This window comes from Condylura cristata, unplaced genomic scaffold (genome assembly GCF_000260355.1).
Source record: "Condylura cristata isolate star-nosed mole 26May11 unplaced genomic scaffold, ConCri1.0 scaffold00018, whole genome shotgun sequence".
Classification (NCBI taxonomy): Eukaryota; Metazoa; Chordata; class Mammalia; order Eulipotyphla; family Talpidae; genus Condylura; species Condylura cristata.
In genome coordinates, this window is record NW_004567119.1 from 21,538,543 (window position 1) to 21,566,317 (window position 27,775).

At 38.3% G+C, this 27,775-nt stretch overlaps 1 protein-coding gene across 1 annotated transcript in view; it reads right to left on the reverse strand.

Moving 5' to 3' along the window:
- Positions 1 to 27,775, reverse strand: part of PPP3CC (protein phosphatase 3, catalytic subunit, gamma isozyme) — a 37,010-nt gene that overhangs the window by 6,497 nt on the left and 2,738 nt on the right. The window contains exons 2-9 of the mRNA XM_012726768.1: positions 21,996 to 22,141; positions 19,630 to 19,769; positions 15,496 to 15,573; positions 15,312 to 15,406; positions 11,688 to 11,813; positions 10,896 to 10,967; positions 2,080 to 2,161; positions 1,420 to 1,517 (exon numbers count right to left, since the gene is read on the reverse strand). Coding sequence (XP_012582222.1) covers positions 1,420 to 1,517; positions 2,080 to 2,161; positions 10,896 to 10,967; positions 11,688 to 11,813; positions 15,312 to 15,406; positions 15,496 to 15,573; positions 19,630 to 19,769; positions 21,996 to 22,141 — 837 coding nt within the window. The remainder of the gene's footprint in view (positions 1 to 1,419; positions 1,518 to 2,079; positions 2,162 to 10,895; positions 10,968 to 11,687; positions 11,814 to 15,311; positions 15,407 to 15,495; positions 15,574 to 19,629; positions 19,770 to 21,995; positions 22,142 to 27,775) is intronic.

A 27,775-nucleotide genomic window follows, 5' to 3' on the forward strand; every position in this document is an offset into this window, starting at 1 on the left:
TTAGCTACCCAATGGAGTGAAGGCTCTTCCCCTTTGCTCGACTAGATCTATGTTTATTCTGACAAACATCAAGCTCTTCATCGCTGTCTTCTGTAAAGCCCTCTCCTGGGAAGTCAGTGCCTGCATAAGCTTTAAAACTGACCCTCTGGTTAAAGGATGACTGTGGCACGGGAGGGGGATGTGGCTTGTAGGTAAACTTCCTCACTGTTTGAAAACTCTAACAAAAGAAAAGTAATAAAGGTATAATGCATACACAAAGTAAGGCATTCACATACACAACTGTGAAGTCTACAGAGCCACTCACTTTATACAAAACACTCCCAACTACTCCAAACGTCCAGCGTCCCTTCTGGAACAATATTCTCCCACCATAGCAAATGTCATTTTAACTTCATCACCACTGATTAGTCTGCTGTTCACTGAACATCATATAAATGGTGTCTAGATTTAATTTGCCACGATGTCTACGAGATTCAACCGTGTTGTTGCAACTAATATATATATATTAACTGCAGAGTGGTATTCCAGTGTGTAGCAACACAATTTTATTTATCTTCTATTCACAGATGTTTGGGTCATGTCCTGTTGGAACGTGTTACGAGTAAAACTGAGGTGAACATCCTGTGCACGTTCATGAAGGTGAACAGCCCTTGTCAGACACAGCGCTACATCTTCTTGGATTTCTGCCAGGTGAGGAGTTGCTGAGTTTAGGACAGACACAAGCTTATCTTCCCTACCTAAAGTTTTCCAAAGTGGCTGAAACAGTTTGCAAGTCCATCAGCAAAGTGTCCAATTCTCGGTCCCCACATACTCAGCAGCGCTCAGCGCCTACGGGTTCTACCCACTCAAGGGAGTGTGGCTTTAAAATCCATTTCCCAGGTGAGTAACTCTATCAAGCAGCTCTTCATATGCTTACTGGTCATTTTATATCTCTCTTGTGAAGTACCTGTTTGAATCTTTGACTATTAAAAAAAAATGGTTTTCTGAGTTTACTGGATTGTTCTTTATTCTGAATACAAACCCTTTACCAGTCATATGTGTTGCAAAAATCTTTTTCCAGTTTCTAGCTTGCTTTCTTCCTTTCTTACTCATGTATTTTTGTGAATGGAAAACCTTAATTTTAATAAAAGATAATTTATTGATGTTTTTCTTTTAGTATTAGTATTTTTTTGTATTGCTATTTAAGGACTCCTCCACTCCAGTAACTATTCCACCCTACTTTACTCTGGGAGTTTTACCTTTGACACTTAAGTTATAATTCAACTAGAATTAATGTGCATATGGAAAGAAGTAACAAGCAAGACTCACTGTCCCCCAAATAAGTATCCAGTTGCTTCAAAACCCTTTACTGAAGAAGCTCTAATTTCAGATTTTAGAGGTCTGTTAGATAGCGAGAGCACACCCATTTCTCATACTCACCTGTCTCAATAGTCTGCTTTCCTCCTGAGAGGACCCCCAGAGGGAGTGTACCTGTAGGAGTCAGGCCCTTGAGAGTCAGCACACTCTCACTCTCTTCCCTGCAAAGGAAGATCAAAGCCCTGGATTAACGCCACAGGGGCCTACTACTCGCCGGAACTCAGACACTTGCAAGAAGTTAAGAAAAGATGCACTGAGATGCAGGCCAGCTTCTCCTACTCCCTCCCCTTCCCCTGACCCAAAGGTAGGTCTGTTACCTGTAAATACTCCAATTTTAAGCAGTCTGCTTTTCAATTAGAGGCACTTAGCAGCCACGTGCTGTTCTAATGTCTGCCACACAGCCTCCCATCTAATCCTCCTAAAAACCTCACAAGGCAGGTCTCGCTATTATCACTCTTTAACAAACGAGAGGCACAAGATCATATGACTAACTGGAAGGACAGCTGGGCTGGCCCCAGCAGCCACACCAAACCTCCACTCTGACAATAGCTCGGCCAGGCCCAGAATGTTTGCCAAGATTGTTCATTCACTTTATCATACAGGTCTGATTCAATCTGCACTCAACCTGAACACCTACAGGTCTAATACCAAATTCCAATTCTAAAAATCAACTTCTGATTTAAAGTGCCTCAACCTCACGATGTAATGACGGCTTATCCTTACCGAAGAACTGAAAAGACCCGTGCCATCTTCCCAATGGCTCTGATTTTATTCTTGATGATCTCCTTTCGGACTGTCGTACCTCCTTAGAGAATACAAAGAAGAAGTGAGTTACAGGAATATGTTCACAGAATAGTTAAAAAAAAAAAAAAGTAGGGTTTTTCTAGGTTATAGAAATGGTTTTTAAAAAAGAAATCAAGATCTAGGTTTAAACAAACAAAAATCCCAGAAAATTCTATGGAGCAAGAGAAAAAACAAGCTCAGAAGAAAAAAGGATGATGTGAAAAAAATGAGGTGCCACAAAAAAAAAACCAAAAAACAAAAAACCAAACAGACAGACTGAGCATCTCATGGTTCCAAAATGTCGAACACTGAGAAGAATGAAACATACATGAATCAAGACAGTAGCTCAACAGAGATCTCCTTTGAGAAGCTATGGGCCATCTTGATGTGGGGCTTGGCCTGCCCAAGTGGCAAGGGATGATCGAGCAGCTTGTCTTCTGCGTACGGATACGACGCACAGTCAGCTCTCCGGGAGCTGTGCAGCCTGCTCTCCTGCGTCCTCACTCACAGACAAGTGAGTTATTTTCACCAAACACCACTGTGCAGAACAAGTTATGATGACAAGGAAGGTATTTTATAAAGCAATGCCAAAATATAGCCATTGTCATATAACAACCAGGGAATATCTTCTACTTGAGAAGCCAAGGTCCAGGCGTGCACCAGGTGACCACACTCAAAAGCCAGAAAAAGAAACACAGCCTCCTTCCTCAGCCCCCCGCCCCCTCGCACTCTCAATATCCCACAGGAGCAAACGGCAGGTCCAGAGAAAATACAGATGTTAAAACAGAAAGGGAGGATGAGAGCCTATTCGACTATTCAACTACAAACTAACAAGCCTACCTAGCAGAGTATGGGCGACAGCCAGCCGCACCACGCTCATGTTAGTAGGGTACCTTTCTGACAGCTCAAAATGTAGTGATCTTCAGGGAGAAGAGACACCAAAAAACAACAGGATGAAGATAGAAATATGAGAAGAGAAACATGGAAGTGAGGCGGGGAAATCAAAGCAAAATGCAAGAAGAGATGCAGGCTGTGGTCTTTACCAGCTCAGCAAAGAGATCGTGGGGTCAAGACAGAACCTCAGTCACAGGGCTCTAGTCAGTGCCTTTTCCACTCCTTAAGGGCTTTGTCTTACATTTATTCACATCTATGGTTATCCAACACATGCTATTCCCACACAATTAAACAAAAAGACATTTGTGGGACAAATGGTGCTAGAAACTAGGAACAAAAACAACGGGCAGAACTAACAGCTCACAAGTCTCCTAAGGAAAATGTGGTTTCTACTTTAATGGCGCCTGTATTTCCCCCCTAGCTTTGTGGGGATTTCGTGGTTTTTCCTCTTTTCGGCCTTATTTTTCTTCACAATCTTGCCTTCCTTCAAATTGCCTTTTCTGTCTTGTTATTGCTGTCATCGTCTCTCTCTGAAAGACTATCCCCGAGTCCTGGTAATCCTTGTTGGCTCAAGAATACCAGGGAGAGGCTGAAATACTTCCAGAGTTGGCCGGCGGAGCTTTACTCCGAGGGGGAAGGGGGGGCCTGGGCAGGGAGACCTGGAGTCCTTACTGAGAATGCAGATCAGATGGGCACTTCATTCACCAATTTTTGGCAAGGTACTGGTGCCAGTTCAGAAACCCCTTGGTATCTGCTTTTTAGAAATTAGCCTCCCTCCTGATCTGGGCAGGGGCAGTCGCCCACTGGAAGCTAGGGCTTCAGCTGCCTTTACAACAGCTTCCACCTACTTACGTTAGCTCTGTGCCTCGCTCCCTGCTCCTGCTAACACACAGTTCCAATTCTAACAAATGCTACAACCAATTCCTTTGCCCTTTGAGGATTCTGTGCTGGACTCAGAATTGCCCATCACTAAGGTAGGCTTTACCTTTCTTGAACCTGCTAAGTCAGGTTTTCCAGATTCCAAACATTCCCATAAAAATCTCCCCTTTTTGCGAGTTTATGACTTTTTAAAAGCTTTTTTATTGTGAAATATGATAATCTCAGAGAAAAGTACACAAAGCAAACATATGAATCAAAGGTTAAAAAGCCGGTGGCCACATAACTGCCATTCAAATTAATAAAAAGAAACCTGCCAGCACCCCAGGCTCCCCCTTTATGCAGCAGCTAGTAGTCTTTCTTCCCAAAAAGAAACCATTCTCTTGACATTTTACTGAAAGCAGTTTCTGGCTGTTCTTTATAGTTTCACCAAGTATGAATGCATCCACAAGCAGTAGTTTTATTGCTTTGAACGTCACGTAACTGGAAGAGCCAGTGTGTATTTCCGTGCCTGGTTGCTCTTGCTCAGGGTTCTGCGAGGTTCGCCCATACCTGCACTGCAGCTGTAGTTCACTGTCATTGCGGAAGCAATGCCACCGCATCACTCAGCCACAATTCATGCTTTTCTACTGTCAGTGGTCATTTGCCTGATCCCAATTTTCGGTCATGTAAAGAGAGGCTACTATGACTACTTCTGCCTTTCCCTTAGCTGCGCATACCCGGAGGGTTAGTGTCTCAGTGACCGGCTATGTATGTCTTCAATTCTGGGTAACAGTGTTAGCTACTAAAGCAGCTGTGCCAATGCAGATGTCGGGTCCAGGCACGCCTGTAGTATCACATGCTGGCTGACCCCGGGTGCCACTCATCTTAATCGGAACCCATCTGGTTCCCGCCCGCTGCTGTATTTGTATTTTCATGACTATTAATGTGGATAAATATCTTTTCACATATTCACTGGCCAAACCCTCTTTTGTGAAGTTCTTGTCTAAGTCTCGTCTGTAGTCTTTATGAATTCTTCAAGTAAATTTTCTGTGACTGAGCTGCAAATATCCTCTCCCACTCTGTGGCTTCACTCTTCACACAACAGTCTTTTGGTAAACACAAGTGTTCTTACTTTTAAGGTAATCCAATTTATTAAGAGTTTCTTGTACAGTTAGTGTTTTTTGTGTCCTGTTTTAGGAAGATTTTTTCTATTCCAATCATGAAGACATTCTACAAATATTAGTTTATTGTTTTGCTTTTCATATGTGATTAACTATTGTGTTAATGCCTTAGAATACAATAGGAATCAGGGTTAATTTCTTTTCAAATAGATGACACCAAACCATTAGTCAAAAATACTACAACCTTCCTACTATTCTGCAGAGGCGCGTCTGGTGGAAACAAGGGCCTTTGTATGTGGGGACTCACTTCTGGATTCCCCATTCTGTTTCAGTGCGTGTCTGTCCTTGCACTGATCATTCTAATTTCTCTAGTTCATAATCTTGATGTCCTAGCGAGTAAGACCTACCGACTTATTCTTCTTCAAAACTTCAGCAAATTTCCATATGAATTTTAGAATCTATTCTTAGCATTTCCTTATAAAATTTTAAATGAAGTTCTCTGGTAATATTTGACTTTGTGTTGAACCCACAGATCAGCTTGGGAACGATTTCTCTTTCTAATTTTGAATTTTCCTGTGAGCCATAAGCATGATTTTTCTTTCCACCTATTTATAGCTCCTTTAATATTTCCAGTCATGTTTTAAAGTTTATGGCTTTGGGCATCCCTGGTGGCGCAGGGGTTAAAGATACAGCTCCACCAAGCTATTGCCAACCACTGCCACACGAGTTTGATCCCCGGCCAGGGAGCTGACCCGCGTGGCACAGGAGACCTGTCCTAACTTGTCCACTGCTGCCCTCAGCAGAGTATTTCACAGATCTACCTGTTCTGCTCCTCCGTTGTCTCTTTCACTCTCACCCCCACTCCTGACCTACACCCCAGTTCTTATATGCATAAACAAACAAACTTAAAAAAGACAGTTTATGGCTTTAAGGTATCACACATCCTTTGTTAGATTTATTGTTATAAATATTGCAAATGACATCTTTCTAAATTCTCATTTTGTTGTTACCAGTAAACAGAAATACAAATTGTTTTTGCTTACTGACTTTGTATTCAGGAGTTCTGTTACAAGCACTTACTGAATAGTCTCGACTCTTTTAAGTCTTCTCTGAACAATCACGTCTTCTAATTTTCCTAACTTATGTTTTTCTTGCCTTATTGTATCAGCCATGACTTCTATTAATAGTCCAGACGCAGCATGGTACCTGTTCCAAAGCTTTCAACATTTCACTGTATGTTAGTATAGGATTTATAGATACTTTGTAACATCAAAGAACTCCTTTCAAACCTAGTTTAAGAATTATGAATGGAAGGTGAATTTTATCTAATGCTATTTCTATAATATACTGAATTCTTTTTCTTTTTCTTTTTCTTTTTTTTAAGATTTACTCATTTATGCATATAAGAACTGGAGTACAGACCAGTGGTGGGAGGACAGGGAGTGAGGGGACTCACCAGAGAGAGTGAGGAACAGAAAAGACAGATCAACTGAAACACACTGCTGAGAGCAGCAGTGGGTGAGACAGGAGAGGTCTGCTGTGCCATGTGGGTCCAAATCCCTGGCAGCGGTCTAAAGTGCTGCAGTGGCTGCAGATAGCTTCATAGTGCTGTGCTTTAACCCCTTGTGCCAGCAGGGAGGCCCCACAGTGATAGTTTTCTGTTATGTGAACATAGCTAATTACTTGATTTATTTTAAAATAATTTTTAAAAAAAGATTTATTTATTTATGCATACAGAACTGGGGTACAGGCCAGAAGTGCAGGAGTGGCGAGAGGATTCACCAGAGACAGAGAGGAGAGCACAACAGGCAGATCGACAAAGTACACTGCTGAGGGGAGCAGCGGGAGGGTCAGGAGAGGTCTGCCTCGCCATGTGGGTCAGTTCCGGGGCAGGTGGGGATTGAACTCATGCAAAGTGGCTTCAGCTTCTCAGTGCTGTGCCTTAACCCGCTGCGCCGCCAGGGAGGGCCCTTAAAATAATTTTTATATAAAAAGGTTTAGGGTCCTCCCTGGTGGCGCAATGGGTTAGGATGCATCACTGCAAACTGGCCACAGCTCCTTCGATCCCTGCCCGGGAGGTGACCACATGGCGTGGCAAACCTCTCCTGACCCGCCCACTGCTCCCCTCAGCAGTGTACTTCTTTGATCTGCCTGCTCTGCTCCCCACTGTCTCTGGTGAATCCTCTCACTACCCCTGCATCTCTGGCTGTACTCCAGTTCTGTAAGCATAAATAAATCCTAAAAAAAAAGTCTTAAATGTACAGAAAAGTTGTGAAGATCGTAAGGCATTCCTTATACCCTCATCCATTATGCTCTCCTCCCCAGAAGGCTGGATTCCATCCACCACCACATCGCTGACCCCTTCACCACAGCCTTCGCACTCCCGCAACCACCATTTCCTTGTCACAATCTGAGGATGTTCTTTGTTTGTTCATTTGCTTTGCTTCATCTTCCACATGAGTGGAAATATTTGATATTTAACTTCCTGTGTGGTTAAAACTAATGTTTAAATCTCACATTTCTAGAATAATCAACTTGGTTGAGAGGTATAATTCTTTTACATATATAGGATAGTATATATTTATATACTTAGTACAGCATATATAATATACTAATTTCACCTTGCTGATGTCTGGCGAAGAGTTCTTTTTTTTGTTTTAAGATTTATTTATGCATACATAACTCGCATACAGGTCAGAGGTGCAAGGCGGTGAGAGTATTTCTTTTTTAAGAATTTTTATGAGACTGGAGTCTCTTCCTTAAATGTTTGGTAAATTTGCTGTAAAGTTATCTGTACCTGGTATTTTCTTCACAGGAAGATTTTAAATTTTAGATACTATTTCTTTGGTGCTTTATCAACTTTATATATCCCTTTTATAATTCATAGCTTCCTGCCAAAATTTTCAATTCAGTCTTTAATATCTTGAAGATAGTAAGCATAATATTGTCTTGTTTTTAAGCTTAGTTTTTTTTTTAAAGATTTATTTATTTATGCATACAGAACTGGGGTACAGGCTGGAGGTGCAGGGGCAGTGAGAAGATTCACTAGAGACAGGTTGGGGAACAGGACAGGCAGGTCAACGAAGTGCACTGCTGAGGAGATCAGCAGGGGGGTCAGGAGAGGTCTGCCACGCCATGTGGGTCATCTCCAGGGCAGGGATTGAACTCATGCTGAAGTGGTTTAGCCTCTCAGCGCTGTGCTGTAACCCACGGGGCCACCAGGGGAGGGAGGGCCTAAGCTTAGTTTTTTGTTTTTTAATTAATACAATGTTTATTTTTACATAATTTTGTGTCTTTTTCTATCTCAGTTGTAATCCCCGTGGGCTTCCCATCACCAAATCACTCATGTGCCATCACCATAGTCCAGTGCATTTCCCTCCCCACACCGTTTTTGATCCCATTCCCCACTCCACCCCTGTAAAATGTCTCTGGCACATAGTTGTTCATTATTATTATTTTCTCACCTGGTCCTTTATACTCCTGCTATGAGTGAAACCATCCAGTATTTTTCCTTTTCTTTCTGTCGTATTTCTCTATAAGCTTACTTATTTAAAGTTTGGTCTGATAAAGTTGATGTCTGGAGAAGCTGGAAGTCTGTTTTTTTTTTCTGCTACTTCTTATGTCTCCTTATATCCCCAGTTATTTTTGGTGTGAGCCACATATTATATTTGAAAGGCTGCAAAATGTAGTATCTTATATGATATTGTTAAATCTAAAAAGGTTTGCCTTTGCCAGGTGCCTGGAACTACCTTATGTAAATTTCAGAGACTGAAATGATTGGAAAGTAGATTATAGTACCTTCCAGGACTGTCTCTTTCCAGTTCTTCCTTAATCTTATATAGCTGCAATCCTTAGGGGTTCCAAACCAATGAGCAAAAACCTAGCAGCACTCAACTCAACATTGGCAAACTATGAACCCCAACTTTTTTAAGCTTTTCTTCAGGAGATATGTACAACCTCTTAGACCCCTCATAAACTCATTAATGTGGTTAGGAATGAAATAGTCCCTAGATCTTATATCTATGGATGTATGCCTTTTTCCAGATCTCACCTTGGTGATTCTTGAGTATACTGTTAATTTTCTGAAAACCTTTAATGAGAAGATTTGGCACTTTGCATAATATCCTTAATGAATATTTACCACAGTGATCTCGACTTTAGGGCTGTAGTGGCAAGCAAAAACCAATTTGTCCCAGCATTCAAGGAGTTTAACCAGCTGAGATAAAAATATCAATCTTGTAACAAAATAAATGAATGTAAAATTGCAACTCCATCAAATGCTATTACACTATATGAGAGAAAGACAGGGTACTGGATCCAGTGAGTGAAGTAAAAAAATGCCTTCCATGAGGAAGTGACAAACAGCTGACCAAAAACTCATTAGTAGAAGATAATGGTGGAAAGAAGGCTTGCATAAAGAAAATAATAATACAGTTAGAAAACCTATCAAATAAACATGTCATAGATTTACCTAGCTCTCCACTGAGGACATTCAGATTGTTTTGAACTTTTGCTCTAATTAACTGTACTTAAAAATATTCCCATAATTTTGGCACAAAAGCATATCTTTTCTTAGTACACATAATAAAGTTCACAGTAATTTCCATTCCACTTAATTTGAAAATACATGTCATTAAATTTGTTTCTTACATACTTTACCTTTCCATGACTACAATTCTTTACTTTTCACCGAGCTACACTATTTCCCCAAGAACTGTTTCCTTGTCGTGCTCTCCAACCCCATACACAAAGGGCTCACCAACGAAGCTCATCTGCTCTGTACTGTCAGTGTGAAACCTGACACATAAGTATGTTTTGGACTCTCTAAACCTGCCAAACTCTCTCTGCCATGTATACAGCTTATCCTTACAGTTGAGTGAATCACCTTAGCAGAGCTTGGAAACAAGGAGAGACTCAGAGGTCTGTGCTCAGATGCTACCATCTTTTCAGAATCTTTTCATTCTCAGATATGTTAGCATCTACTTTTCAAATCAAATCTCCCTCAACACACAGGAAAAATATGCCAATAAGAATAAAAACATATAACACAGTAGGAAAATGGGCAAAAGGTATGAAGTGACAAAACACTAAAGAGAGAAAAATGTGGTAAATAAACAAAATAAAAGTGTCATTAGTTATACAAACAAATGAAAACTTTAATATCCCAGACAGAACACTATGAACTCTGTTCCACACATATAACTAACCAGGTATACTTTTTAGAAGTCATGTTATCTAATTTAAATTTCTAAGAGCTAATTGATACAGTCCATTTGTAGAAATATATATTCTGAAAAGAATCAAGCAAATGTTATTCCTAATAATGTTATCATTTCCTAGTACTGCGTTCCAGTTTTTCACATAATATATCATATTTTATTTATACTATTTTCCCTCACTATAATACAAGCTAATGAGAACAAGAACCCAAACAGTATTCGGCACATACCAGGCACGTAAAACCTGGTTGTAAAATTTACCTACAACAGTTTTCAAAACTATTCTGAAACAGTTTAAAAGGAAAAAGTTGGAGAAAGTGTCCAATATCCAACAGCAAGGGATTAGTTTAAACAAATGTTGGACATAGACAACTATGAAACTATTAAAAATTACTCTGCAGAAATACGATCTTGTTAAAAAGGGAGAATAGAAGAGGAAACATGTCTAAAGACAGAAACCAGCTAAACACAGATACATCAAGACGCTAACAGCTGACAAATGTGAGATGGTAAGTGACCTTTTTCCCTGTCTATGTCTTGTGTATTTTACGTTTTTTATTTTTCTACAAGGAGCACATTTTTTTCAATAAACAAACAAACAAAAGATTCAAAACAACCCCAATTTTTTTCACTTGTATTTTAAATGAGGACAAGTCAGATTTACCTTCAATTTCATCATCGGAAATCAATTCATCATCAGAGCATATGTTCAGAATGTTAACCAGCATCTCTGTGACTATAGAAGACAAAATATCCCAAAATGTATATAATTAATAAGGCACTTTCTCTAAAATAATGTGAATTACTAAACAGACACTAATGTTAAATAAAGACCAAAAAAAAAAAAAAAACATGTGTTATTACACTATGAAGAGTCTCTACAAAGAGCAGCACTAACTGTAGGTCTTCAGGTTTACATAGAATTGGAGGAATTATTTGCTCCAGGCAAAGTGTAGCATACTTGAAGATTCCACTGACTTCATTAGACTGCTAACATGAGCCTTTCCCATACTGACATGCATATGAAAAAAATTCTTCCCATTTTACAAAGAAGTTAAGCCACTAAGTCCATGCGCAACAGGTTTATTTTGTATTAGCACAGGTGATTTGTATAGACACAGTTATATATTTGTAAGGTCAATATTTCCTATATAAATATCTGTATTGCTGAAGAAATCACTGAAGGAGTAAAATGACTTATGTTACTTTAACATCTTGGCTAAAGGGATAGCTACTTTAAATTGATATTTAGATAAGAAAAGCATAATGAAGTAGAAGTAAACGTGAAAAATCAATTAAGTGCCATTTGAAAATCTTTGTAGGTAACAAAGAAAACAGAAAACATTTCTGAAAATCTTAAGAACATTTCTGAATCGTCAGGTGATCCTGCAAATATAAAGATAAGAATTTGGTCACTAAAGTTTATAAACAACTGATTGATTTTCAGTTCTCTTACCTTTTTCTCCAACAAAAGGCAAGGACCACGTGAAAACATCCATAAAATTTGGAAGCCAGTAGGGGTGTGGAGAACAGTTAAACTGCCTGATATTCATGACATTGTTTTCATACTTTAACACAGCAGCTAAAAAAGAAAAAGCAGGAAAATACAGCACCAAGGCATGTTATATGGCAACCCGTCTACTTTGTACAACTGTTTACCTACTGCACAGCACTCAGGCGCCTACTTCTCAGTTGTAACTCAGGACTTGATAATTTAAGAGCAAATGAAGAATCTTGAGGCATCTTATTTAGTTCATTCCTTTAAGAATTATTCCCTGGTGGCACAATGGTTGTAAAAGCACACTATAAAGCTGTCTGCAGCCACTACAGCATGAGTCCAATCCTGGCCAGGGAGCTGACCCACATGGCGCGGCAGACCTCTCCTGTCTCGCCCACTGCTCCCCTCAGCAGTGTCCTTTGTCTTCTGCCTGGTCTGCTCCCCACTGTCTCTGGTGAACCCACTGACAGCCCCTGTACCTCTGGCCTATAACCCAGTTCTACATGCATAAATAAGTAAATCTTAGCAAAAAAAAATTCCTCCAAGGAACTTTCACCTGCAGAGCTCATCTAATAAAAGTACAAAAGAATGTAATCTTTGAGACTTCAAACAGTATCTGCATAGTAACTGACTACAGAAATCTTAAGCTCCACATGAGAAGATTTTGTCATACTTTCCCATTTAAAAGGTCAGTGGTTATAATTATGACTCTCCTTGGGCCTATTGGTACCAATGCATCTAAAGAATATGTAAGAAAGAAAAGCCACAGGAGAAGAGGAGAAGGAAAGGGGGATAGAGTTTTTTTTTCCTTAGGAAAAAAGACCTTAATGGGGAGTAACTAAATATCACCATGTTTTCCAGATGCCACAATTTCTGCTTTTTGCCTAAAAAGTTCTTTTTTTTTTAAAGATTTATTTATTTATGCATACAAGAACTGGGGTACAGGCCAGAGGTGCAGGAGGTTGAGAGGATTCACCAGAGACAGAGTGGGGAGCAGACCAGGCAGATGGACTGCAATACACTGCTGAGGGGAGTAGCGGGCGGGACAGGAGAGGGTCTGTTGTACCATAAGGGTCAGCTCCCTGGGCAGGGATTGAGCTCGTGCTGCTAGGGCTGTGGACAGCCTCATTGCTGTGTTCAACCCCTTGCACTACCAGGGAGGACCCTAAAAAATGCTCTAAGCAACAACCCAGGAAAATAACATTGTTTCAAGATAAAATCACAAGTTATGTCAAATTAGACCGAAAACTTAGAATGGAGTGTGACTCTAAAGTTTACTAAACAAATAATCAAGAAAAACAAAAGTTTAAAGTGGGAAAAGACCAGTTGGTGTTAAGTCAGGAAAGCAACTGCTGATTTAGGTACATGTTGCAACTTAGGCACACTGACTGATTCAACAGGCAATCAATGGGATCTCTTAATAGTAGGGTTAAAAAAGGAAGCAAGTAGGACATCTTCATCACAAATATGAGGACCTGGGCCACTGAATATCTTTGAATAAGGTCAACAATACACACAAGGAAGAAATTCATAAGGGAAGAAATAGGAACAAAATGAAGTCTAACTTATTGGAATATTAGGAAAAGTAGAAGTAAGAGAAAAGTTTAAGCAAAAACAGAGCAGAGTAAGGCAGCTAAGACTCAGAAAAGTATAATGACAAGTAAAAAAAAAGGCTTAAGAGAATGTAAGTCAAAAAAATGCTTTTAAAAAAAAATGTATTTATGCACACAAGAACTGGATACAGGCCAGAGGTGTGAGGGTACAGGATTCACCAGAGACAGAGTGGGGAGCAGAACAGGCGGATGGACTGAAACACACTTCTGAGGGGAGCAGCGGGTGAGACTGGAGAGGTCTGCTGCGCCATGTGGGCCGCCTCCCTGGCCGGGGATTGAACCTGTGCCACAGTGGCTACCAACAGCTCCACAGTGCTGAGACCCAAACCCTTGTACCACCAGTAGATCCAAAGAAAAATTTTTTAAGTGGACAGTAAGTCACTGAAGTGCACAGTATGAGGACTGATTGAAATCAGATTTAAATGAGATGTGACACATACCACAGTTTACTTTTCAGCAGAGGAAACAGTGATCTCTTAAACTTCTCTCCCCAAGTGCATATACAAGGTATGACTATAAAGTAATGAGACTTAATAAACCACCAACTGCAAATACAACAGACCTTCTATAATCGGATGAATGTAGTCCACTGACATAATCACATCAGGCACAACAGCATTATAGCAGTATATAGTTCAACCAGTTCTTTTAACACTCATTTTTACTATTCCAACTTATCTTCAAGAACACATGACAAAACCCTATATACCAGGTAACTGAGACTTATAGGAGTCACTGATCTTGGTTTTAGGTGTGGCGTGAAGTATCTTTTTAGATATTAAGTTAAAGGTGAAGCAGAACTTGTGTTTCTGACCCCTAGCTTAGTGCTAGTTTCAATCCGCCTTGCTGCCTTACTATATATATTTAATTAATCCAAAGATGCTGTCACTACTCAAAACATTTTTGGAACTCCTCTTTTGGAATTGCCTCCATTGTGTAAGCAACACAAGAAAATCAGTCTCATTACATTATGATCATACCTTGTTTATGACCCCGGATGGTATTGCCTCGCTCGATCACTCACCTTATCCATCTGTCTTGACTCCGAATGACTTTTGGCTGTTCCAAAAATCAAATCCACCCTCAAAGGACGAAGATTTCCCATCATTGAGGATAAGCAAAATATTGTGTCGCAGACTCTGAAGGCAATGCCAAAAGAGGAGTTCCAAAACTGTTTTTGAACAATGGCAGCACTGCTGGGATAAGTGTAGCGCTCCCCAGGTAGCTACTCTGCAGGGCAGTACTCACTTGATGTATATGCTCTTGTGTGTTTACTTAAAAGTCCTATTTTATAGCCTGACTTCATAAACAACAGAGATAGAGGCAGGAATCTAGTAAGTTGACCACTGCCTGATACAAAACTCATGAACTAAAATCATAAAAGTTAAATTTTTAAAAAGGCTTTCAAAGGATAAAGTCTTAGAAATAGCATTTCTGGATTAAAAGCTGAGGTTTAAAAGATTATGTGACTTACCTAAAGTCACACTATTAATTTCTCAGAGGGCCTGGATTAAATATATTTTTCCCTAATTTTTTTGTACGGTATTTACTCATTTTACCTGTACCGTTCTTCAAAAAGAGCAAAACAGCTTAAGAGTGCACAAACATTAAAACACCAGACAGTGAATTCTACTGAGATATTGCTATAAATAAATAAAACTCACCAAAAGAAATACGTCCATTAATTATTCTAGCTTGGATCTGAAGTAATTTAGTCGTCTTATATTTTGATTCAGCAGTGAAAATCAGACCTAGTGTGATCATTTTTTATCCTCACAAAAACCTCAATAATCCTTAAGAAATGAAAACACAACAGCAGCCTAGAGTTTAAGTTTCTTAGTTCTTGTTTCAATTAAAACCTTTTTCCTCATTTAAAATTTTTGTATTAAAAAGTATATGTACACATAGATATGAACTAGAGCTTACATTTATTCACATGTTCAAACTCAAATATCACAGATTCCGTTACCTTTATTGTTATAGACATCTAGGTAATTGGGGGCAGAGAAAATTGTGATAAGTGATGGAAAGCCAGTTGTTTGACTCTTCCTGTACATTCGATACCTGGAAGACAGAGGACAGCCTGTCTGACTCAATATAAAAGGGAAAAACTCTACAATGACATTTAGCATAGTGTTAATAATACAACTTACCCTGCATCCTGGGCTTCATGGGCTCTGATGATTGATAACAAATTATTATTCTGCAAAAATTCACAAACCGCAGGGTAACTGAAAAGGGAAATTAGAGAACATAAACACAGTTTTTAAATAATTGTTTTCTAATAGGAAGAAAGGGGAAAAGCCAAGATGATGTGAATTGAGTTTCTTTTTAAATTACAGGTTTTACTACCGTTGAGCTTTTATTAGTAACTTAGCAATCATTACTGTATTTTTCCATTCACTGATTATCTCACTCCCTAATAACAGACACTCCTAAGACAGAAACAGAACTCCTCCACCTTTAACTTTTTTGCCTTAACCCATAAGAAGACCACAACTTCTCTTGGTAACTTTTTTTTTTTTAAATATTTATTCATACAGAACTGGGGTACAGGCCAGAGATGCGGAGGGTGAGAGGATTCATCAGAGACAGAGTGGGGAGCAGAACAGGCAGGTCAATGAAGTACACTGCTGAGGGGAGCAGCGGGCGGGTCAGGAGAGGTCTGCCGCGCCATGTGGTCACCTCTGGGGCAGGTGGGGATCGAACTCACATAGAATCGGCTTAAGTTTCTTAGTACTGTGCTTTAACCCCCTGCGCCACCAGGGAGGGCCTCTCTTGGTATCTTAATATAAAAAATGTGTGTGTGTATGTATACATTAGTGCTGAAAATATAGCACAATCAAATTGTTAAATTGCTGGAAAAAAAAGTTAAACAACCTACTTACATTTGTTGGTGATATCAACTCCAAGATGATATGACACAGAAATATTTTGAAATTAAATGCAAATTATACCTAACCTTTTTCTACTGAAAAGCAAGATGTTTGCATCTACTCCTAAAATATTTCAGTTCTATCATATTTCTATCTAAAATGAAAAACCGAAGAATCCAAAATTAACCTAGAAGAATCCAAATGTTCACTATTTAGTTGCTTGCTATGCTCATTAGAAAAAAATTAACTTTTAAAATAGGTTCTACATTGATATGGTATAAAACTGAAAGATACAAAAAGATATAAGTGAGATGCTGACTCCAAACCCCTATCTTCCAGCTACTTTGGAAGAAACTGCTGTTCCTGGCTTCTCCAAGTTCCGTTTAAAAGAGACTCTACTCAATTTCTAGCGATTATACACACATGCACATCCTTTCCCTTTCAAAATGTTATCAGGTAACACACAGACCTGTATTATTTGTTGTTACAATGTGTACTTTTATTCACTACTCATTAATAATTATTCCAAATTACATATACAGGAGTTAACTTTTCTTCATTTAATAAAGTGTACTACCTGCTACATTCTATTATCGTTTATTGAACTAGTGTTAAACATCTACCACTTAGAGTTGTTTTAAATCTTGTATCATAAATAATACAGTAATGAATAATATTATACACATATTTTACACATTTACAGTAAAGTCAATTCTTGTTATTTGCAGTAGCTATGTTTTATAAAGTTGCTGCAAAAAAAGCTGGATTCGTAAATTTACTGGACCACTGCTCCAGGTACAAGGTTAGGGTCCTGTGAGTCACGAGCCATCAATTCGTCAACATACAACTTTGTTTTATGTGTGTCTAATCAACTTAATACATACAGTTGACTCACTAACCTCAAATTGACCAACAAGGTCATGATTGACTTTTGAATGAAGCTTATCTGACATGTTTTCTCTAGCTGGTACATCACATTTTCTTGTGCTTAGCAATACTAGTAACACTTCAGGATCATGTTGGGGAGCCATTTTTTAAAACAAGATTTATTTTTATTTATTTACACATACAAGAACTGAGGTGCAGGCAAGAGGTGTGGGGCTGAGAGGTCTCACCAGAGACAGAGTGAGGAGGCAGACTGACTGAAGTACATTACTGAGGGGACTAGCGGGTGGGCCAGGAGAGGTCTGCTGGGTCACGTGGGTCAGCTCCCTGGTCAGAGTTCAAACTCATGCTGTAGTGGCTGGTGACAGCTTCATAGCGCTGCACTTTAACAGCTCTGTTACCAGGGAGGGCCAGGAGGAGCCATTTTAAAAATCAAAAGCAACAACTAAATACATGGGAAATGCTGCACTAACAGATCACAAAAAAACCAAACCAAAACAAAACAAAACTTGCTTAGAGAAGAGCTGAAACAAGAAGGCAGAGAGTTATATCTCCCTATCAACCTCAGCTGGGAACAGAGAGAGGAACTCAAAATCTCACTCCTCAGCATAGGCTGAGAATGACCTCCAAAGTATTGAGAATCCTGACATTAGGGTTAAAAATAAATCTTAGCAAATAGGTGAATTTTCAAATGAAAATCTATTGTAAAACGACAGGGTTATATTCCAGAAGTAGAAAAGGGTAGGGGCATTTATAGTTGAGAGATGTTGCCATGTTAACCTTCATAGAAATTATACCAATTTACATTCTGTTAACAATAATGTATTATGCTTTTTATGTTAAGTAATATACAGAGAAGCAAAAATTTAAAGGTTTCTTCACATTAGTTACTGCCAAGGTTAGCAGAAAGTAAAGTTGTTTAAAGTTAAAACTAGAGCAAAATTGAGGGGACTTCTTACTTTTTTTGTGGATTTAATCTATCAAATGTGCTGTCATAGGCAGTTAACAGATATTAAAATTAAATACATGTATTATTTCTTACAGCAGATTAAACCAAATCTGCTGACAGCAGATAAGGAAATGAGTATTAAACATACAGAAAACACCTCTGTATTTCACTTGAATCAGGTATTGCTAACGTATCCTGTGTGGCTTTTTTAAAATGAGCATTTCTGCATTTCAATTATATTGTTTTTCTTTGTATTGGTAACAAAATGCATCATAACTGGATTTTTCCCCACTCGTCTGAACATAACATCAAAGAGTACTGTAATATTAAGCACTTAGAGTTATCAGAGAAATGGATATGAGTTTTTCAGGGTTTGAAATATATTAACTATGACCTTTCATGCTTAGTTTGTTTTTACAAACAGAAGTGTGGGGTAGAAAAAAATTAAATGTTACAATTAATAAAATTTAGATTTCAAACATTCCTATAGCTTCCTATGGTGGAGTAGCAAAGCACAATGAGAGCTCACATGTGAGATTTAAGGCCAACAGCTAACTTCCAGAAAATGTCCTGGGCTTAGTTCACAACAACCTGTTCTTTTTATATCTTTGCTTATGTCGTAAGTTCTAAAAGCAGGAGAGCTTTAAAAAAAAAAAAAAAATCAGGATTCCCCTGTCTCAGATCTACTGACTCAGGATCTCTGGGGAAGAAGCCAAGAAGTCTGATTTTTTTAAAAAAGGCTATTGATTTTTTGGCATACGTAATCTAGATTTTTTAAAAGTCATACAACACTGAAGCACTGCAAGATGTTCTGTTCATGTTTGATGCATTACACTTATCAAGGCATAATACTGTGAACACACTATAAAACTTTCTGGGCAACCTCTCCCAGCCCCCATCCACCCCCACCACCCTATCAGGCAAGAAAGCAAAGTTATCTTTATGGACTTAAAGTCAGGGAACAGCTCCACCCATTGCCTATGTAGGAACCTGCCTCCAGAAGGTAAACCAGCCCACTAATGACCAAGGGGACAGATAAAGATTTTAACTAAGGGTACCTAGCATTTGCATGTCCACTGTGTGTTCTATGGAAATCAAGGGAGTGATTAAACTCCCGCATCTGCCTAAGTCCGCCCACAGACAGTGGCAACATATCTTTACATTTTAATGACTCACTGTTCCTACCTATATAAAGTAAATCCAAACTTGGGGTTTTTTTCTAACATTTTTCAGAGTAAACTCTGTCAGACTTCCAGGATTCACTCTTGCTTCTTTAACAAAGTTATTTAATTTTGCTTGCCACAATTTAAGTCGACAATACCTAATAAAATATAAACAATAAACAGTTTTCTGCCTTCTATTAATTAATACGGAAAATAGAAGTCTCTATACTCCACAAATTCAAAATACTTTAAAATAGATTTCTTTTTTTTTTAATAATATAAGTTTATTTTTACATCATTTTATGCTTTTTTCCATCTCAGTTGTAATCCCCATGGGCTTCCCATCACCAAATCACCTATGTGCCATCACCATATGTTTCTCTCTTAATTTTTTAACTGTGAAGATCAGCTTACCTGTAAAAATAAGAGCACCCTCGGACAGTGTTGTGGCTATAGTGCTCAAAGGTCTTCTCATTGCCGTAATCCTCTGAGGGATCAGACCAAAGCAGGTCACACACTGGCCCAAAGGCTGGAGGTTCCTTAAACCTGTCTAACTAGAAGACATGCAGAAGTCCAAAGGAGAAAAATCACAAAATCAAAAGAGCATTTAGAAACTGATATGCATCAGAAACAAACTAAACCCTTCCCCCCAATACAAGAATGTATTAGGAGAAGCCTCTAAGACCCTAAATGATTTTCCTATAAGAAATAAACAGCTAACAAATTTGGTAGTTTTAATTATGTTTTTAAAGATTTATTTATGCATGTATACACGAACTAGGGTACAGCCAGAGGTGTGCGGGGGTAAGAGGATTCACTAGAGGCAGAGTGGGGAGCAGAACAAACAGATCTATTGAAGTACACTGCTGAGGGGAGCAGCCGGCAGATCAGGAGAGGTCTGCCACACCATGTGGGTCACTTCCCTAACCAGAAACCGAACTTGTTCTGCAGTGGCTTCAGAGAACTTTACAGTGCTGCACTTTAAGCCACTTGCCAGGGAGGGCACTTAACTATTTTTTTTTAAATAAACTTGTATTAATATCCCAGTTGTCTAACAAATGCAGAAAGGGACCCCTTTACATCCAAATCTTAAAAGTGGTACTCATTCAACTAGAAAGAGAAATCAACCACTATAAATAAACACTACTGTATAGCACAACTTTGTAAAGTTCATTTTGATTGCGTAGGTCAGCCATAAACCATGAGAGCAGGAAGGGTTTTACAGGCATTCTGTTCGTAGTTTATTCCATAAAATAATGAAATATTCCAAGATTTCATATTTAAAGAATGCTAGTTGTTTTGTAAAGGGCTTTCATGCTTTCCCTTCTGTGCCATCCAGACATCTCAGTAAGTCATATTCCTTTCTAGTCAAAACATAAAAAAGAGAAGAAAGTGAAAATATGGAATAGCTGAGTGCCAAGAAGAGACTTCTACTAAGTGAGAGCGTTACAGAATGCATCTCTGTGAGAGGAGGTGCATCACAGTGCGGTGCCTCGGCGCCATTTTCCCCACGCTCATTTCACACAGCCACCTTGGACTACAGCTCCCACATGCTGTGCAGGAGAGAGACAAGCTGAGAAGATGCACTGGAGATGTACAGATGGAGATGAAATAAAGGAGAAGGTGCAGGCACGTAGAGAGATACACTTGGAAGAGGATACTTGACAGAGAAAATGGCAGCTGGAATGTTAACGTCATGGATCACATGGTCCATTTTGAATTCAGGGCTTCATTTTCCCCAGCTCTCTAGAACCTACCTAGCCGCTCTTGTGGTTGGTTACCACCAAAAGGTGCCTTAAACTTGGGGCAAGCTTTCTGGTTTCCACCCTATTTCTTGGTCTATTTTTTTTGACCAGTAGTCCATGAAAGGTACTTTTCAGTCTGACTGGGAATTGGTTATCTCTCTCTCTCTCTCTCTGCAGTTAAAGCTCATCCAAACGAAGGGTCTGATTTCTTTGCTTTTGTGTTCTCATGGATGGTCAAACCTTTTTAGAATGTGTCCCTTAGTAGTTTGGGGTCTCTGGGAATCCTTGATTGTGCAATTACAAAAGAGGGGTTTTTATTAATATGGTTGACTCAAAATTAAAAAATTCAAGATTTACTATGTAAACTAGAAATGCTGGTTATATAAAAGACAGCAGCAGAAAAAGCACTGCATATAGGAATACACTCTTGCCCTGAGGTAAGTAACTTTAATTTACAGAAAAGCTTTATAAGCTGAAAAATCTCTGATTTTTAGTACCTATATGAGAGAAGTGAGAAAATACAAAGGTAGAAGACAGCAGTGTCTAACAGTGTAAGTGAAAAATGACTGATCACCTCTTCTCAATTATGACCATATAGAATCCTAGAAACAGCCATCACCAAAGTTAATTGCAAGTGCAGCAATTAAACTATATTATCTAAAATGCCAGAGTAATGAATTTCCAGTAGGAAGTTTGCAGACTATCCATTCCAACTTCCTCAGTTCAGAGAAGAAAATGTGACTCAACAGATAACTAATGACAAGATAGGAATTAGAGTTCTGGTTTCCTTCCTTCTACACATTGCTACATAATTTAAAGTTTTAGGCTAAATTCAATGTTACATTTCTCGTTGGTAAAAGCACAGTTTTCATTAAAAGTTACAGAAAACTTCTAACAAAATGTTAATAGCTGTACCCTCCCCATGAGAAGATCACACATGATTTTCATGGTTTATCTGTATTTAACATTATTCAGCAACAGAGTTAATTGATTGTAATAAGAAACAAATACTCCAAGAGAATAATGAAAACTTACTTTCCTAATGTCATCTAAACAAGTAATTTCAGGGGACATCCCTCCATGTACACACAGAAACTGCTGATTTAACAGGGCAGCGAGAGGAAGACAGTCAAACGTATCCATGCATGCATCATACACCTGCTCGGAATATTTTATTCGACCTATCAAAAAAGGAAAAACAGTTGAAGGGTGAAAAGTTAAAACTTATCATATGTGAAAAAGGATATAAGCCAAGAGTTGACAAAATTATTTCACAATCATTTATTTCAGGCACATTTGAAAACAGAATCCTCTTTGTTTAGATATTTTTGACAATTTGTGGATAAAAAGTTAGTATCACTCTACTTCTCTAAGGACAAATACGATCTTGGATTAACATTCTAGTTCTTCTTGCCCTAGAAACTGGGTTAGCTGAAGGTCAGCTGTGTTATTAGGCAACATCACTTATAGTAAAATTTTACCCAATTAACTAGACGTTTCTGTCTAGTTAATACCTCATAAGGGGTGTGTGTGTGTGTGTGTATCCGTGGGAATCCTGGTAGCTATGCCAATAAAACTTTTTACAAGATATACTGGGGCTTGTGATGCACAAGCTTTTTAAGCCAGGGTGTGGATATGGTTTCCTTGCTCCTGACTGGTGACTTGGGGTTGGGGGGTGGGAAGCAGAAAACCTTTGGTTGCTATATGTGCTTCTGTGAGGACCACTTCACTGAAGGATGCCTAGTGCTGACTTCTTGGGCTTGTATCTTAAATAGGGGGAAGCCAAGTATGATTCATGATAATCTTCTGAGTCTAAACACGTAGAATTGACTAAGGTCCCCCGTGAAGGCATTGAAGATATATATGAAACTGGAGGTTTTTTAAAAAGATTTATTTACGCACACAACAACTGGGGTACAGTCCAGAGGTGCAGGGGGTGAGAGGATTCACCAAAGACCAGGCAGATCAAGTGAAATATATACTGCTGAGGGGAGCAGTGGGCGAGACAGGAGAGGTCTACCGTGCCATGGGGCCACCTCTCTGGTTGAGGGTCGAACTAGTGCTGCTGTGGCTGCCGATAGCTTCTTAGGACTGTGCTTTAACCCGTTGCGCCACCAAGGAGGGCCAAACTGGAGTTTTAAGAGAAATTCGCAAAATGCCAATATCTCTTTGTTCATGATTTTCAGTATTACTAAGAATTATGTCCTTATTCTATTTTATGTGAAACCATGCAGTTTAAAGAATTGTATTTTGATGTGGTTGTTATGTTGGGGCTACAGAAAAAGCAAAATCCTCTAGTAGGTAGAAGTTGACATCTCCAAATTTATTCAGGAAAAACAGAATGAATGGGAAACAACAGCTGTATTCACTTAAAAGAGAACGGGAACATTTCTTCTTCCTTAGCCTGGGGCTTCAAAAAGTCAAGCCATGCTTGGAGGTACATTTTGGTAGAAAAGACCAGAAGTTGTACAAGCAGACAATCCAACAGAATTGTAAACTTCTCTTTCAAGATTCAGTGAGAACGATGGGGTTCTGAGAGCAAATCTGTACAGCAAGTGAGACTATCTAGTGGGTACTTGTGTTTATTTTCTTCTTGTAGTCACCATGCTTTTAGAAAAGACATGTTTAAGTATTAGAGCCTTGGATTGACAATTTGGACAATAAAGTGAAGGGTAATTGGTCCAGATTTGGGATAGAGTTCAGTAGCTGGGTGGCAGGTATTATTAGCGATACCCCTAAGGGGAAGGTATAAACTAATAGACCCCACTGAGGTTATAAGGCTTTCTACTTGGGAATGTAAAGATTTTCTTTTTATTGACAATACCAGAAAATCAGGGTTTGAAGGCAAAACGACAGTTGGTGGGTTCCTTTAGAGCCTACCCAAGCATACTGTATCACCATGACAGCGGCAAAGATCTAGTACAACACATGCTAACTCAGTTATGTCAATCAAGTTAACAAGAGCTGTGTTTTATGTATCTTTCCCTTCACAATTATATCCTTATATTCTGCTCTGTATTTGAACACCATAAATTTTGACTATTTCAAAAGTAGACCCCACCACTGGCTATAAAGCCTGCTAGAAGAAAAAAAAATCATTCTGTATCCAGCGATTAACCTTTTCTCCTGAAAAATCCTCTCAGAGCTAGAGTTCCCAAGGCTGCCTACAACAATAAAGAATTCTTTTGTCAGACTCCTAAGTTTACATATAAGCAGAAATGAGAATAATTTATTAATTCAGTCTCCATAGCATCATTTTACATCTACAAAATGCTTTCAACCCTACAAATAACTCAAAAGGACTCTGTTAGCCTACTTCCAAAAGGACTTTCTACAGAAAGATGACAATAATGAATTAACCCATTTTGTGAATTAGAAAAGGTCTCAAATCAAAGCAAAATGAAATTCATTTAACATATGACTAAAATAAGTTACTAAATGGTACCATTTTATTTCCTCAAATTATGAAAGGTATACTAATATTAGCACTAATTTCTGAGGAGTTATACTGAATATGTGTATTGTTTCACTGACTTTAGATGTATTTTCTGACAAATACATAATCTCTATATACTAATATTCACTATTACATTACCTAATTGTTGAAAAAATGTTGAAACTTACAGTGTACCACATAGTTGGTGAGCAAAGTGGTCAAACAGCATAGCATTTAGGAGAACGGGATCTGGAACCCGACTGCCTGGATCTGAACCTCAGCTCCCCCATTTACCAGCCATGGCACCTGGGACAAATTAATTAACTCTTCATGCCTTGATTTTCTCATCTATAAAATGGGCACAATTATAATCCTACCTACCTACAAGAAGGTACTATCAAAGTTCTAACCAATTACTTCATTTAATCCTCACAGAAATCTTATGGAGTAGTTACTGTTACTATTTTTATTTAAAAATTGAGGAAATGGGGCCCTCCCCCGTGGCCTAAGTGTTAAGTCTCAGCACTACGAAGCTATTAGTAGTGCTCAGGCCCGAGTTCTATCCCTGGCCAGGTTGCTGACCTACATACAGCAGACTTTTCCTGTCTCCCCACTGCTCCCATCAGCGGTGTATTTCTGTAGATCCACTTGTTTTGCGCCTCACTCTGTCCCTGGTGGATCGTCTCACCTTCAATAATTCTGGGCTACACCCCAGTTCTTCTATGCATTTTAATAAAATAAAAACCGAGGAAATGGACCTACTTGCCCACAGGGACATCGTATGTAGTGGAACTGGAAACGAACCTGTCTAAGCATTTACACTTGAAAATACTCCCCCAAGTAATTATTTTTAAATTAAATATTTGACAGAAGAATATATATGGTCAAATATGTAATTCCCAAAAGTTAAATTACCTTACTCAATTGCTTAATTTTTCACAACAGATTTTAAGTATAACCCATGAAACAATTATGTTTATACTGAAGGAAAAATATATCTTAGTAATAGGGTCATACCAACACAAGTTTCCGGACACATAGTAGATACTTCCAAGTCTCTGGGCAGGCATTCTAAATGAGCAACATGCAGAAGCCCCTGGCATGCTTTAAAACTTTTTAGTTACCTATATAATTTTTTTAAAGATATGGTTTATATGGTTTAGACTGTAAAGTTATAAACTAGTTAATAATATATGTAGGGTTTAGTTGAGCCAGAATTAGGTTTTGAAAATATTTTGCTTCCTTGAGAGATTCGCCTCCCCCTCCCCAACCACCTGTGCCTATACCCCATCTGCCTTTCTCCCCTCTCCTCCAACCTTCCCTGTATTCCTTATTATAACCCCTACCTTCTTTTTGCAGAGTTCACAAACTTCTATTCTTTGTGTATGAATATTTTATTGTCATTTATATTCCACAGGTGAGTGAAACTCATCCAATATCCACCTTTTACTTTTTGAATAATTTCACTCAGTATAATCATCTCATGTTCCAACCATTTTGTCCCAAATGTCACTGCTTTGTCTTTTTAACAGCTGTGTAGTACTCTATCAAGTATATATGTTCTGTGACATCTCTATACATTTACCTGTTGAAGGGCACTTGCATTGGTTCCACGATTTGGCAATTGTAAACAGTGCTGCTATGTACATAAGTGTAGATACATTTTTTATGTATTAGAGTTTTTATATTATTTAGACAGATGCCTAATAGAGTTACTGCTGTATCCTACAGAATTTACATTTTTATTTTCTTGAGAAATCTCCATGACTGTACTAACTTGCATTCCCATCAACAGTGAATAAGTGTTCCTTTTTCCACAGCAACCTCAACATTTGTTGATTTTCCTCCTTTTTATATGGGTCATTCTCACAGAGGTGAGGTGGTACCTCATTGTGGTTTTAATTTCCATTTCCCTTATAATAAGTTGAACATTTTTCCACATGTGTAGGCCATCTGAAAGTCTTCTGTAGTCTTTTGCCCATTTTTTAATTCGGTCATTTCCATTATTACTTCTTCTATTGGTTTTTTGTGTACTTGTTGTTTTTCTAGTTTCTTCAAATGCAGAGTTTTATTGTAAAATATATTTTTTTTGAGTTTTTTAAATAAACTTCCCATGTAGTATCGCTTTCAAAGCTGTCAATATGTGGCCTGGTAGCTTCTTTCTCCATTTTCATTTGTCTCTAGATATTTTTAATCTCTTCTTTGATTTCTTCATTGACCCAAGAATTGTTCAGAAACATTTCTTTTAGTCTCCACATGCTTTAAGATTCACTTTATGGCTAACTTATAGCTTTACAGCACTGTGGTCAAGAAATTTGAAATAATTTCTATTTTATATATATTGCCTGAGACTTGTTTTATGTCCTAGTGTATGTTCTATTCTTGAGAATGTTCCATATGCACTGAAGAAAGTGTATTCATTATGTTTAGGATGGAAAGCTCTGTAAATGTCTACCAAATCCATCTGTCCTAACATGTCACTTAAGATCTTCATTTCTTTGTTAATGTTCTGTCCAGATGATCTATCCCTTTGTGCCACTGGTGTGCTGAAGTCTCCAACAGTGACTGTATTTTTATTGAAGCGTTATTTTTGATGTTAATAGCTGCTTCATATAACTAGTTGCTCCTATATTTGGAACATAAGTTATAACACAGTTATGTTTTTAGTGAATTTTTCCCTTGACCAGAGTGCCCATCTTTGTCCCTGATTACCATTTTTAGTTGAAAGTCTAGTTTACTGGATATATTTTTTATTTATTCTTTGAGTTATTAGTGTGTGTAACCTATTCCAGTCTATTATTTTAAGTTTGTTTCTTGTCTTTCAAGTTTAAATGGGCCTCATATAAACAAAGTATTAATGACTGGAATTTTTCACCCCCATTGGCAGCCTATGTCTTCTTACTGGTAAATTCAGACCTTTCAGATTTAGGGTGATTACTGATATAAATTGTTCATTATCAATTATTTTGGTTTTGATTGTTTTATTTTTGTATTGTTTCTTTTTCCATTTCTTTCTTTCTATCCTTTTTGGATGGCATTCCTTAGTATTTGTATCATTTCTTTGCTTCTTCATTAATGAGTATCTATTCTGGATTTTTGGTCCATGGAACATAACCAGTTTCAAAACGTAATAATTACAGTAGCATTATATGGTGGTGGTGATGAGAGATAATTCAAGCAGTACCAGAGAATGTAAGACTAAAAGCGTAATTCTTCCTGACCCAACTTCCCATAGTAATCATTGTTACTAATTTCTTCTAATTCTTTGCACTAATTTTGATTTATTTTTTAAAGATTTATTTCTATATTACTCAGCAACCAAAAAAGAGAAACACATGTCTTTTGCAGCAACTTGGATGGAGCTGGAAAAGATCATGCT